The sequence below is a fragment of the Sardina pilchardus genome, chromosome 19, assembly GCF_963854185.1.
Source record: "Sardina pilchardus chromosome 19, fSarPil1.1, whole genome shotgun sequence".
Lineage (NCBI taxonomy): Eukaryota > Metazoa > Chordata > Actinopteri > Clupeiformes > Clupeidae > Sardina > Sardina pilchardus.
Window position 1 is genome coordinate 10,284,722 of NC_085012.1, and position 14,411 is coordinate 10,299,132.

General features: G+C 51.6%; 1 protein-coding gene across 2 annotated transcripts in view; it reads right to left on the bottom strand.

Annotated features, from left to right (window-relative positions):
• The window catches only part of arhgef4 (Rho guanine nucleotide exchange factor (GEF) 4), a 100,815-nt gene that overhangs the window by 52,395 nt on the left and 34,009 nt on the right, over nucleotides 1-14,411 (bottom strand). The window contains exons 1-4 of one of the 2 annotated variants that reach the window (XM_062520683.1): nucleotides 12,830-13,009; nucleotides 7,643-12,088; nucleotides 4,869-5,159; nucleotides 3,983-4,112 (exon numbers count right to left, since the gene is read on the bottom strand). In XM_062520683.1, coding sequence (XP_062376667.1) covers nucleotides 3,983-4,112; nucleotides 4,869-5,159; nucleotides 7,643-12,088; nucleotides 12,830-12,979 — 5,017 coding nt within the window. In that variant the 5' untranslated portion in view covers nucleotides 12,980-13,009. Of the gene's footprint in view, nucleotides 1-3,982; nucleotides 4,113-4,868; nucleotides 5,160-7,642; nucleotides 12,089-12,829; nucleotides 13,010-14,411 lie in introns of those variants that run through there. The other variant, XM_062520684.1, reaches the window with a different exon arrangement.

Below are 14,411 nucleotides of genomic sequence, written 5' to 3' on the forward strand. Positions count from 1 at the left end.
ACACACACACACACATACACACACACACCTTTATTCAAACAGATGATCTCAGAGTGACGCACACACACACACACGTCCGTCCCGTAAGTAGTAAGTAAGGGAACGCTGATGCATATTGCAAATCCCCAGGAAGCAGAATGAAACATAATCTAATGCTGATACACACCAATGACAAAGCTCCATCGACTACTAACGGCCCCCTCCCATCACACCAGAGGATTACACACACCAAAGCCACCATACCGGCTAGCTGGAGAAAAACCACATCCCACCACTACAAATCTGCAGGACCTTCCTGCTCTCTAAACACTGCCATGTACAGATAAGCAGAGATAAGCACAGATGAAGATTGTGATTTAAACACTAACCACACACTGGACAGCTGTTTTTTTTAGTTTTCTTTTCTTTTTTTTTTTTAAATATTGTCTCGCAGTATCTCAGGAAAGCTAAACAAATGGGCGTCATGTTGGACTAGACATCCCGTTAAGCCAAGTCTCTTTCCCAAGGAGGAGGAGATGGTTCACACAAGAAACATGGAAAACCAGACGCATGAGAGAGAATTCCGAGCATTCCCAACCCATCTGATGTAACGTCCGGCTGCACCAGAGCAGGGAATGTCTCCCACACTCCCCACACACTGGGGAACGTGAGCCTGTCCACATGTGACATACAGTATATATACAATACTGTACATACTGCCTTGGCCTCACCCACACTACACATACATTCACATGGTGAAATTCGATCATGCCTACACATGGTCTGTATACAAACACAAGGACAAACACTACGAAACATGAGCATGGACAGACACGGTCGACAGTTTGTTTACACAGACCCACAAGCACACAACACAGAGAAACAAACAAACTTAGCACCACACACACACCCACACCCACAAAGACAAGCACACACACACACACACACACACTAAAAATTCACATCAATATTACATTTCAAAACCAACAAAGAAACCAGCACAACAGTCCGATAAGGCGTGTTATTTTAAAAGTAACCAACAAGGGAATACCCCAGAATGACAAATATACCAAAGATCATCTCAAGCTTGGCGGCATGAAAGGCACTGCATATCAGTGGTCACTCCGCAAACCAAGACAGCCCCTGAGAAGCAAAAATCAAAGAGAGCTACGCCACTTGTGTACTTAGCATTTAGCACTGTCTAAAACGGCTATCTTTAAGCTTCAAAAGCAGTCCACAGATGTTTCTCAAGGACATTCGGTGCATATGAATCAAAGGCCTTCACTGAAATAAGCTTCGCTGGGTGCTTTCAGTGGCATGAGATGAGGCGATGCCGGCCGGGGAAACATTCATTTGATCTCATCTTTTGGTAGAGCGTCTAGCGAAGCCCAAATGTCAGGGCCCATCACAGGCTTCCAATCCCATTAGTCAGTGAAATTAGCTGGCGATCGCGCGGCACGTTTAATCAATGGTGAGCAGCGGTGAACTTTTGCACGAAGCGGGCCCGGGAGCGAGCAGCGGAGGGGGGCACGGGACGGAAGCACACACACACACACACACACACACACACACACACACACACACACACACACACACACACACACGGAGCGAACCGTCACGAAAGGCCACCGAGACAAACAGAGATAGATAAGCTCGCCGCCGTTTACGACATGGGGATCGGAATTAGAGAGGATGGGGGCTGTGAGGTTCATACATACACATATATACGTGCATACACAAATATGCATACACACACACACACACACACACCAAAACACAATCCCAAAGATCCAGGATGAGATCTTCCAAAGGAAGGTCTGACCGCCCCAGAGGAGCCTGGTCAGGTAGGGAAGTACAGTAGTAACCTCATTACACAGAGTCAATGATTTTAAAAGCACTGTACGATTACCACCCCACCCCTGCATGTGACTAATTGAAAAATACACAACCCCCTACGAGGAGTTGGTTGACCTGCATTTGTCCATAAAGGGTGTGAAAGGGTAACATGCAAACCAGATTGCTCCATCAAAGCTGAGGTCAGTGGCACAGTAGCAGGCGTGCCAATCACCCGGACTTTAATGAGCGCAAATCCGATTACGCCCGTGACATCTGCCGCCACACCAATGACCTCACGTCACAAATATGTCTTCACATGTGCTCATGCGCTCATAATGTCCATCTGGGAAAACGTGTGTGTGTGTGTGTGTGTGTGTGTGTTTACTACATGTGTGTGTGTGTGTGTGTGTGTGTGTGTGTGTGTTTGCGTGTGCATGCATGTGTGTGTGTGTGTGTGTGTGTGTGTTTATGTGTGTGTGTGTGTGTGTGTGTGTGTGTGTGTTTGTGTGTGTTTTGCCAATACCAGACAGGAGTAAGATGATACCTTATCGGATGAATCTTATTACTGACTATTACTGTCAGACTGCAGCAGTCATGTCTATTCTGTGGTTGCCCACACACACACACACACACACACACACACACACACACACACACACACACACACACACACACACAGAGGGATATGGCACGCCTCGAGACACGAAGACTGGCTCAATAAGCACCCAAGTCCCCACAGACCTCCATCCACAGACAGGCATGAATGGAGCTTGCAGAGGAAAAGGGCAGAGGAGGGGAGGTGAGGAGGGAGGTAAGGGGGGCTGACTGATTAAATTTCCCAGGGAAAGTGAGCCTGATCCAGCGGCTAATGAATCTGTAATGAAACTGTGGAATGTCTCCTTGGGTGGGAGTGGAGCCTCTCCTCCTCTCTGGCCGTCTGGTAGCCCCCAGGGTAGGAGCAGGAGCAGGAGCAGGGAGAGAAGGAGCAGGAGCAGGAGCAGGAGCAGGAGCAGGAGGAGGAGCAGGAGGAGGAGCAGGGGCAGGGGCAGGGGCAGGGGCAGGGGCAGGGGCAGGGGCAGGAGGAGGAGCAGGAGCAGGAGCAGGAGCAGGAGCAGGAGCAGGAGCAGGGGCTGGGGCTGGGGCAGGGGCAGGGGCAGAAGCAGGGGCTGTGGCAGGAGCAGGGGCAGGGGCAGGAGCAGGAGCAGGAGCAGGGGCAGGAGCAGGGTCTGGGGCAGGGGCAAGAGCAGGAGCAGGGGCTGGGGCAGGGGCTGGGGATGCAGCAGGGGAGGCAACAAGGGAGGCGCAGGGGAAATATTGCATAATGGACGAGCAGAACTGTGTGGTCCATCAGTAAGCGATGGAATTGGTGAGCTGCGATAAGAGTTTGAAAAATCTTCCAATAATAAAGGCCACCACCCTCCACATTCACACAAACACACACTCATACACATACTCAGAAACACACACACTCAGAAACACACACACTCAGAAACACACACACACACACACACACACACACACACACACACACACACAGACTCCTGAGTAAGCATGTTTAACTAAGAAAAACGACCACTGGGAGTGATTTCAGTCACTACACAGGGCCTTGGCCAGCGCCGAGAGATAGATGACACTGGCTCATGTCCAGCGGGTACCACTTTGCATTTGTCTTCTGTTTGTATTCCTTCAATCAAACGCCACCCAAAACCTGCCACCTGCTGGCTGCAACACAGAACTGCAGCAGTCACCCACCCCTGCTGCAAACTCCAATCAGGGCTCCGAAATTGTATTTAATAGCTGCTGTTTCCCCACAGATGTCGTTGGCATGCTTTTTTTAACAGGCTAATCCCAGATTTTCATCAGAATAACTGTAAAGCATACTTAAACTGTAAATACAACATCATCGCCCCTCCCCAGCCATGCCACAGAGAAAGGGCCTGTCCCTAAGAGCCTTTACTGACCATGGCCAAGCACCCTGGTAAGCAGACGATTACTGAATATGACCAGGGCTAGAGTCCAAAACCCATATAAACCCATACATATAAAGTAAACCAACGCAAAAAACAACTGTTTGACTTGGATTTTGAACAGGAAGTGAGAGGGACTCCGAGCGAGGGACTCGGAGACGGAGAGCTCCAAAGGTGTGTGTGCAAGCTGTGGTACTCACTGGGGTAGGACAAGCGTCGCCTCCAGCCCAGGCAGTCCAGGCCGATGGGGGTGCTGTGGGAGAAGCAGTGGGAGCGGAGGGGCATCCCGGAGAAGGGCTCCATGGCGGAGAGGGAGAGACGAGCCCTGGCCTGTAGGGAGGGGAAGAGACGGAGAGCAATGCAGAGGATTACAGGAGACCTGCTGGGGGTTTAATCAGCTTTAGGGTTTGTTTTTTTAAAGTCAAATATAGAAGCTTGCTGCTTAGAATCTCGAGCCAGATGTTTTAAATAGTTTTCTTTTTTTTCTTAAGATTCTTATAATGTCATGTCTAAATCAGTTTTCTTTCTTTTCTTTTTCTTTTTGAGGAAAAGTGAGAGGAAAAGAGGCTGAAAAAAGTTGTAAGAAGTCTGGAAGAAAGCAGCGGAGACGAAGATGTGTGGAAAGAGAAGAAACGTTCAGGCAGAGAGAGGGCACAACAGGCAGGACCTGGAGAAGAGACGTTCAGGCAGAGAGAGGACACAACAGGTAGGACCTGGGCCCCTTCTCAACCTCTCTCCTCGATCCTCGATGCTCGTTCCCACTGATCTATAAAGCACACTGGATAGACTATCCCATTGTTGCCGCCCCATCGTCACTCCATCAGTGGGAACGAGGACTGAGGAAGGAAGGAAGGATACATAAAAAGAAGAATGAGAGAGGCCCCTGGAGAACACGGAAGCCACAGTGTGGAGGTGACAGCTCTGGAGGAGAGGAGACGAGCAGAAGGAGCAGAAACCAGTTCAGAAAGAGCACACGGAGCAGAGCAGCAGCAGGAGGAAGGAGGAGGAGGAGAAAAAGGAGGTGACAGAAGATCACAACTCGGAACGGTGCGAGGAACGTCGACCAGGCGATGACACCTCTCTTACTTTCTCCATCTCTTCCGGGATCCGGGCGTGGAGCTCGCGCACAGCGCGGGCCAGCTTCCTCTTGCGGTTCTTCTCCTCCTCGATCCACAGGTCGTCCGAGCAGCAGCGCCGCCTGCGGAACACCTGCCCGCGCTTCTGCCCGCGCTCCTGCCCGCTGCCCGCGCCCATGTCCGACACTGACCTGGTGGGGCCGCTCGGCGGCGTTCGTGCGACCTGCCGTGGGGTGTCCACCATCTCCATCAGTTTCTTTGCTGGCGTGCTTGTGGCAGGTCTACTGCCATCTTGTGAGGCCTTGGAGGGCACAGCCAATCAGAAAGCAGTCAGACCTTCCGCCTTGTCTCGCATAATATTTTACATCTGACACTTACAGAGTTCATAGAACGCGCTCAGCTCACGAAATATTAGGCTAATGACTGGGGGCTTGTGCCCAAAAGGAATAAATTAAATCAAATGAAAGTACAGCACTCTTAGCAGGGCTGTAGTACTCGAGTCCGGACTCGGACTCGAGTCCGGACTCGAGTCCGTTTTTTTATGGTCTCGGACTTGTCTCGGACTCGGCTGGTATCTGACTTGGACTTGTCTCGGTCTCGGCCACCGGTCTTGCCAAATATGGTTCTTGGTCTTGACCGAGTCCAGGCATCTTTATTATGTTATAATATTCAAGGGAAGTATGTGATATTAAGGGGAATGGTTATACTTACAAATCCTGGGTGGGTATTTAGATCAGCAAAATCAATAATAACCCAAAATTATTGTCTTTATACTGTCATGCATGCAAGTTGTTTTTTTCTGTCCTGGACTCGGTCTTGACTCGGACTCGAGTCTTTTGGACTCGGTCTGTCTTGGACTTGAACCTCTTTGGACTCGGTCTTGACTTGGTCTCGACCGGTCCTGGTCTTGGACTTGTCTTGGACTCGACAAAGGTGGTCTTGACTACAGCCCTAACTCTTAGTCATAGTATAACTTTTTATTGCCTGTGAACAGACGTTTTGAGTTATCTCCCTTCTTCAGTGTCAGGCCATCTGAAACTTATGTAATGGCACACCGAATTGAATCTAAACAAAAAACCTAACCTAAGAATTTAATCTAAACTTAACCCTAAACTAATCCCCTAGTCCTTTTTGGTTTGTGGTGTGTCTGTCTGTGCCTATTGGGCTCATTCCAGTCGGTTGGACTGAGTGCCTTGTCATGCCACAACAGGTGCAGACACGAAAGCCACACGAGATTCAGCACTGACTCACCATGTCCCTGGCATTGGTGGCGTGGTACACAAGAAAAAAAAGAAACAGCTTTTCCAGACAACACCAGAATAGGCGAGCGCATTTCCTGTGGCTGTAATTACAGAACTAAGAAAAGCCTTTAGGGCCCTCTTCTCCCAGCAGGGAGCTTTCTATCCTCTCATTGTGACGGGGCTAACAGTTCACGACTGGCCTCTAGATGGAGCTAGACTTTTACTTTACTGATGGCTCCACCATGCACGCAGCAACAGGCATGGCTGTTTGTATGCTAACACTGTCCAGACTGAATGGAAATCTACCACGGTACTGACAAGCATGGAAAAAAGAGCTGACTTAGGCCTCTAAATCTTCATCCCCTCTCGCTGTGCTTGTGTGGGGAGGCAAGAGACGAGATAAAGGGCGTCTTGTTCTACCTCTGCCCTTCAGAGACAAACACGGACACACGCATAGACACAAACACACAAAAACGCACACACACACACACACGCTTGAACAGTGCACACACACTTGTGCGCATACACATGCACACATACACACACTCACTCAGACTCAGACACACACTCATACACTTTCTCACACACTTTCTCACTCACACACACTCTCACACACTCACACACACACACACACACACACACACACACACACACACACACACACACACACACACACAACCACACGCACAACAATTTGAGTGAAGGGACTTGGGCTGTGTCGTGAGTGAGTTGCTCATCAGTTCGTTATTTATGCCGAGGATTCAGTGCCATGCTGGACAGAGCCAAGGCCGAGAGAGAAGGAGAGCAAACACTTGTGTGTGTGTGTGTGTGTGTCTGGCTCCCGCCCAACCGTAAACAAGCCCTCTTTATCCTCCTCATCCAGAGTGACGCTGCCCTCATGGGCAGCCTCCAGCTCTCAATCATAACGCTTTTAAGGGAAAGGGGCCGTTAAGACTCACTGGCAGGGGCGCTTCCTCTTTTACACATTCACTTGTGGATGTACTGTACATTAAGGTAGAATTACAGACACAGATTTTGATGTGCTTTTTCTTTCTGCAAATAGCAAGGCATTGTTTCTTTTCTCTTGAACTCGTTACAAAGGTACAGAAGCAACTGGCATGGTAATTGGAGTGGACCTCGGCCAAGATCTCAACAGAATGGCTTTTCTTCACTGGATTGCACCGGTCTGATTTTGATTATGTGATACAAGGGTGTCTTTTGAAACCGAAATCCATTGGAAGCTGCTCATTTGAAACAATCTCTTTGTGGTTCTTAGATTGGACAAATTGATTTGAATTGAGTCACTGGCCCGGCAGAATAAATCATCAATCTTGTTTAGCACATGTCAGAGTAAGTTGGACAACATCCCCTTGCACTAGCATCTTTCAAGCATCTGTGCATACTGTATCTAAAGTCAGTGTAGAAAAAGAAAATAGCATACAATACTCATAGTACATAATTCTTAGTCATACTGTACTATAAAATACTCAAAAAAGTTGATCACAACTTGCACTGAAAAGTTGATAAAAAAAAGTACACTCACCTCAAAATCATTACTGGATGTGGATGTGACCAGGCTGTTTTGCGACTGGCCCTCCATAGCCCCATCCTCGCGCTGGCCGATGAGATCCATGGGGCTGAGGGGGCTGAGGGAGCCCATGGGCCCTGCCTTGGGCTTCAGGGTCTTGGGCCTCTCCGGAGGCTCGGAGAGGGCCTCCACGCTCATGCCCTGGCCCAGGAGGATGAGCGAGAGGGCGCTGGAGCGCGCGGGGCCGTAGCGGAAGTTCCGCCGCTGGCTCGCTGGCCTGGGGCTCATGTGAGGTTTGGGGCTCATGGGCCGTATGGGGATGTCCGCGCTCTCATTAGTCCCCGGCGAGCGCGCGGACATGTGAAGGGCTAAGGTTCCGAGCGAGCCGGGGCTCAAGGGCGACGAGGGGCTGAAGTCGGCGTGAGGCGGCGCTTCCGAGTCGTCCGAGGACGGCGGGCCCGAGTCTGAGAAGCTGATGGACAGGCCGTTGGGAGGGGCCTTTCTCCGTCGCCCCTCGGACTTGCTGCCCTGGGGCGAGTCGTCCGAGACGACGACGTCCTGCTGGATGCCCCTCTTGGAGAGGGGGTCGGTGTAGCAGAGGGTGCGGGGGCTGCTGGGCGAGCCCGGCGTGCTGATCCTCTCCTGGGCCGAGCGCGTGGCGTAGTCGCTGTGGACCTGCCGCGTGCCGCCCTTGGGCTGCTCGCCGTCCGGCACCGACACGGTGCGACGCAGAAGCTCCGCTTCTTTGGCCCGCCGTAACCTCCGCCAGGACTGCTTGACCGCCCGCGGGTCCTCCCCCTCAGGCCGCCCGCCTGGACCGCCGTGCTCCTCGTTCTCCCTGTCCATCGCACGGGACTCGAACAGACTGGACAGGGACTTGTGTGCCTGGGCGAAGCGCAGTCGTAAGCTCAGGCTGTCGCTGCTCTTACTCCTCTTGTAGTGCACTACGTCCGAACCACCTGGGGTCAGTCTGCCGTGCCCCGACTCGGGGCTACCTTCCTTGTCGGCTTCGTCCCCGCCCTGGCTGTAGAGCTGGCGGACGTGCCGCGTGCGAGGCGCCGTGGGGAAGAACCCGTGGTCCTCGTCATCCTCCCCGTCGTGCTGGGATGCGGAAAAGGCCTGCTGGACCGTCTGGTTGAGGATGTCGCCCTTGTCGAAGACGTCATCGTCGGAGTTATCGCGTTCTGGATCTCTCGGCTCCACGCTGTGCGCCCGGTAAAAGAGCAGGTCCACCCCGCCGTCCGAGGACTCCCTGGGCCCCTTCTTGCCATCCTTGGAGGTGCTCTTCCCCTTCCTGAAGGAGGGCATCTTTGCAAAGACAGAGAACTTGGAGCCCTTGCCCGAGTGGCTGCCCTTGCCCTTGCTCTTCGAGGGTTTCCGGGGGCTGGCACCCCCACCTGTGTGACCCGCACAAAGCTCGTCCGTCTCCTCGCTATTTGTGCTGGTGGTGTCCAGGTCCTGAGACGAGGCCGTGGGACTCCTCCTGCGTCTCTCCGAGCCCACGTCGTCTTCGGGCTGCAGGGTCGCGGCCCTTTCTCGCCCCGGGTCGGCGTCAGGGGCACAGGGGTCACAGTGCAGCGGCTCCGTCTCTGGACGAGAGAGCTCGGCGTTGGGTTCGTCCGAGGGACTCGGAGCTTGTAGGCACAAGGCGGGCATGTCGGAGGAGAAGACGATGGCGTCCCTCCCCTCTCGATCCTCCCCGGCTGGCTTCATCCCCACCCCTCCTCTCCTTTGTAGTTCACACTCGCTCAGCTCTTCATCCTCAGCCACCACAGAATTCTCCTGGGAGCGGTCCGTCTCCAGAATGGGCTCAAGGCTGGGGACCGAGAGCAGACCGAGCCCCGAATCTGGGTATGGGTGCCTCACTATCCGTACTGTAGTCTGGATGATATGTGGAGAGGTTACTGAACTGATTGTACAGTAATCCAACTCTGGACAATCGCTGCTACTACTGCGGTTCCTGGTGTTGGTGCTGTGATCGTCAGATATGGGCTTGGTTTCAAATGATTCACTCTCCTGCTCCTCTGCCTTGTTATTTTCTAACAGTAAACGGCTAGTTAAAGGCTCAAGATCGTCTCCATTTTCCTGGTTTGTCTGGGGAAAGTCCTGGGTGGTGTTAGCAGTGCTGTCTAGCCTGCTACTGTCTTCAGAACTCTCTAGGGACCGTGAGGGATATATGTGATGAGAGAGATTCTCAGCGTCAAGATACCCTTGCTGTGGAAATTTCACCAGTGCATCCACATCAGCTAGGGTGAACTCGCAGCGCACCCCCTCAGTCTCATCTCCTATCCCAGAAAAAGCAGAGTCCTCACTGCTCCAGTAAGGCTCGAAATCAAGAGGGCACAATAGATCTTCCGAGCTCCTCTCTTCTTCCTCTTCTTCCTCCTCAGCAGGGCTGGTGGCCCCGTTGGGGATCTCCCAGGGCAAGTCTGTGGTTTGCGCTGTAGCCTGAGATTGGGAGGGCGTGTGCAGTTTATCACAGTCCTCAAAGCTGCTTTCAGTCCTGTCTACAGTGAAAAGCTCTAGGGAGAGGTTACAGCTAGCGGACTCCTCGCCACTGGGAGCCACCACGGGCTTGGTGTTGTTGTTGGAGTCGGAGGAACACGAGGACTTCCCACAGCAGTTAGGCACCAGCTCGTCCAGCTGCGATTGGACCTGTTTGGAGAGCGTGGAGTGGGTGTCCAGTGTGATCTCTATGGTCCGGAGATCAGAGGCCAGAGTGGCGATGATGTCCGCCTGAAGAAGCTCCGTTTCCCGTGGGCCGCTGGGGTCATTTAGGATCCCGCACGCCTCTGTCCTATCACCTGCTTCAGTTTGTGTCAAAAATGGCTCCTCAATTACTTCAACAGAAATGTCGGTAGGTTTATGCTGCGCTGGTTCTGCGTACTGTCCTTCATGATGGGGGAGCTCTTGTGTGTGTGAGTTGGATTCTAGGGGTTGCTGTGTGCTGTCCACATCCTGTTCCTGTTTTAAGTAAACATGGCGGCCTCTTTTCTCCTTCTCCTCCTCCTCTTCGGCCTCCTTCTCTTTGCGCCCCCCCACTGATAACGCCTGCTCTCTTGCCTCCCCCTCGTTTTGGGCCTGGGTGGATTGCCTTACATCACAAATCCGTGAGGGAGCGTCCTTGCAGTCGCTGTGGGGGAGGGGTGAACATTCCTCAGGCTGTTTCACAGTGTTAGATTGTGTAATTAGGTCTGAATTGGACTCTGTGTCTAAGGTGACGAACTCATCAAGATGATGCTCAACAGCGCACTTAGGCAAGACACTCTGGTCACAGGTAGATGAAGGGTTGTTGGCTTCGACACAAATGATGTCCTCTTTGTGTGGACCCTCGAATATTACTTGGAGGGTAGCAACACCATCTTCATCATTCTCCAGCCGTGGCTCTTGTTCTGTTTGAGCCTGCTGCTGTTCTTGTTGGCTTGTTTTCAACACCGCCCCATCGGCCCCTGTCTTTACACTTGAAGGAGGGTCAGCAAGTGGGTGGGACTCCAATAGAGAGCACTCTGGGTCAGGGCGACGAGGAGTCGATGCGGGAGGAAGTCCAGCCTCCTCCGAACCTGCTGTACTTCTAACAGTCGGATCTGTCCCATGGAGAGGATCCTGTTCCACTGTAGTGCCGACACACACCTGGGATTGGACACTCAATACGCTTGTTTCGCGGCAGGGCTTTGTGTCTCTGTCTGGGGTAGGCTGCTGGTCTATATGTGTAACTCTCTGACTGGGAGTACATGTGCTTTGTGTTTCTGTAACAGGTGTGTCAGTGTTGCTATTCTCTTTGCTGTGATGGTCCGGAGAGATGCTGCAGTGTCTGTCAGTGCTAAGCGCACAGTCGGTCTCAAAAGACTGTGCTGTTTCAGGTCCTTGTGTTTTTGAACAGGATGAGTCTGTGTGTGTTGTCTCTGTGCATTGTGAGTTTGTAGACAAGATCTCTGTATCTGGGCTACAGGCCTCTGAGTTGGGTGTGCTGATTGTGTCGCTGCTGTCACATGACTTTGTGTTGTGAGTCTCTAGACAGTTCGAGACATCACAGGCTGTGCTTAGTGTATTGGGGTTGTCTGTACATACTAGGCCTTCTGTGGGAGTGCCTGTGCTGCAGGTTGCTATGCTGTGCTGGTCCAAGTTAGCGTCGTCTACGCCGCTGGTCTCTGTGCTGCTGGTCTCTGTGGGTTCTCTGGCATCGCTGGGACGCCTCCTGGGCCGATGCGGCCTACGCTCCTTCGACTGGAGGCCGTTCTCCAGGCGCCATCCTTTGTATAGGTCCTCTGCGCCCAGGAGGGCTGAGAGGCAATCCTCGTTGTCCGAAAAGGTTTCGCTATGCCACGAGCGGGAGTCGTAGTACTCCTCGGTCGAACTCTCCGCCACGTGGTCACTCCACTCCGGGGGATCCGACTCGCCGAAAGCCCCCGCCTCCTCTAGTCCTCCGTCGTCAAGCGGAGAGTCCTCAAGGGAGTCCTGGGCCTGGTAAGGAGAAGAGGAAATGGGTTTAGATAGCAATCGAAATGAAGGGAATTCACAAAATGAAAGCACAGAATAATCGTTATTGGCCAGGTTTCCCAGATTCGTTAAGAAGCTCTTAAGTGCTAAGAACTTCTTAGGAGCGTTCTGCGCTCCTGAGAAGTTTTTAGCACTTAAGAGCTTCTTAACGAATCTGGGAAACCCGGCCATTATTGTCATGAAGGACTCATGCAAGAATGGCTTCTGCTATTATGGGAATAGTTTGAAAAAAAAAAAAGAATTTAACCTGAGGCAAAAGGTTAAATCAAAACTTTTGTTTTGTTTATTTGGGGCCCCAAGACGATGTGGCTGTGCATACATAAGCAGAACCGCATGTTTGCTTGTAAACAGCGGATTCACGCTAATTAGAGCAGAGTTCCGGCACCTGGGAGGAACAAGACTCGGATTCTGAGAGCCGGCAACATAGAACACCTGACTGCACAGCTATCTCATCAGGAAGTTGAACACATGCCAAAAGAACTCTGTAGTTATTCCCACACTACAACACGCACTAGACACAATACAGGTATCACCGCTTTCAATCGAGGCTATTTAGTCTACTTAAGACAAGTTTCAAAGTCATAAACAACAACAAAAAACATAACACTGAGTGCACTTGCGATCGTTTTGCAGACACATATCATGGTGTCGTCTAGGAGCAACTTAGTCGAAGAGCCAAAACATCGTCATTCAGGTCAGACTTACACTCCAGAGCCTGAGGATCGCAGCTGTGTCCATGGTTAAAGCACAGAGCCGAACGAATCCCCAGCTGAGCACGGCCCCCATGACTCCCGACAGCTCTCTCTCTCTCTCACACACACATTCAGATTCAAGTCTCACACACACATGCTCCATACGTCTTGTTCACTGTTCGTCCGCTTTGGTTTCCCCCTCCTCTTTTCTCATCTCCTCCCTTGTCTGTTCTCTTCACACCACTCCCTCTCTCCCTCTCTCTCTCTCTCTCTCTCTGTCCCTTCTTTGTCTGTGTGTTTATCTTACATCGCCCATCCTCTTGGGCGCATCAGGACCCCGTGGAGGCAGTCTTAAATTACAGAGGCGTCCCTCTGCTGGGGAGCCCGGCGCTACCTGCAGGAACTCGCCTGCAATAATATCCGCACGCCCCCTTGGCCACACACAGGGAGCGAGAGACACAGCACACACACAGAGAGGAGAGAGAGAGAGAGAGAGAGAAAGAGAGTGGGAGGGAGAGAGAGAGCGAGAGAGAGAGAAAGAGAGTGGGAGGGAGAGAGAGAGAGAGAGAGAGAGAAAGAGAGAGAGAGAGAAAGAGTGGGAGGGAGAGGGAGAGCGAGAGAGAGAGAAAGGGAGAGAGGGAGAGAGAGGGAGAGAGGGAGATGTGAGATTAAGGTAATCAGGGGGGAAAGGGAGTCTGTTTCATCTCGCACAGACCATTTGGCCCCACGTTAAAACTAGGTGGCAGGCAGTCCCCTCTTAATCAACCCCAATCAAGGCTCTGCAGTTACTCACACAAATAAAAGGAGACACCTTGAGTTCCACACCCAAGAATAGCACGACGCCAGCAGTTAATCAGCAGAAGAGATCCACCTACAGGTATTGCTTAAAGAGCTCACCTGCTGCAACATATGCTTGCTGAGTATGATCTATGATAATAACTGGGAACTATTTTCAAATGCTTTAAGTGCCACACCAAAGAATAATACAGCAGCAGCAGAAGTTAATCCGCAGAAGAGATCCACCTATTATTCAAAGAGCCCACCTGCTCCAACATACGCTGAGTATGATCTACAATAATAACTAACTGGGGACTACTTTCAAATACCTCCATCTGGAATAGATGCACAATGTCTGAAGTGACAGCAGAGCCTTCATGAGAACGCAAGTGGCTCCATATCTGAGGAGCATTTGACTATGACCAGTACACAGGAAGCAGTCTGGAGGGGATCGCCGAAGTGGAAAACTGCTAAGTGGCGAGTGCTTCCTCTGGGGTATGGAGTTATCATCCTATAGGAAGTATGCAGGCCCGGTCTGCGTGCCGCATAATGACCGCTGTGGAAACGAGTGAGAGTTCATGACCTGCTGTCTACCAGTGGAGAATGACAGGGACGTCCTCTCTCCTTTCCTGCGTTGACATTCATAATCATCTACTTCTGGACCTGTAGCCTCAAGTGACCTGAGCGTTTAAAGATCTCTTAAAACAGCACTTTGGTCGACTGTTGCTGTTTTTTAAAGTGCTAAACTGTACAAACAAATTGACATTGACATTAAAACAAGTAAATATGAACATGTGACTAGTGATGAGGAACAGACA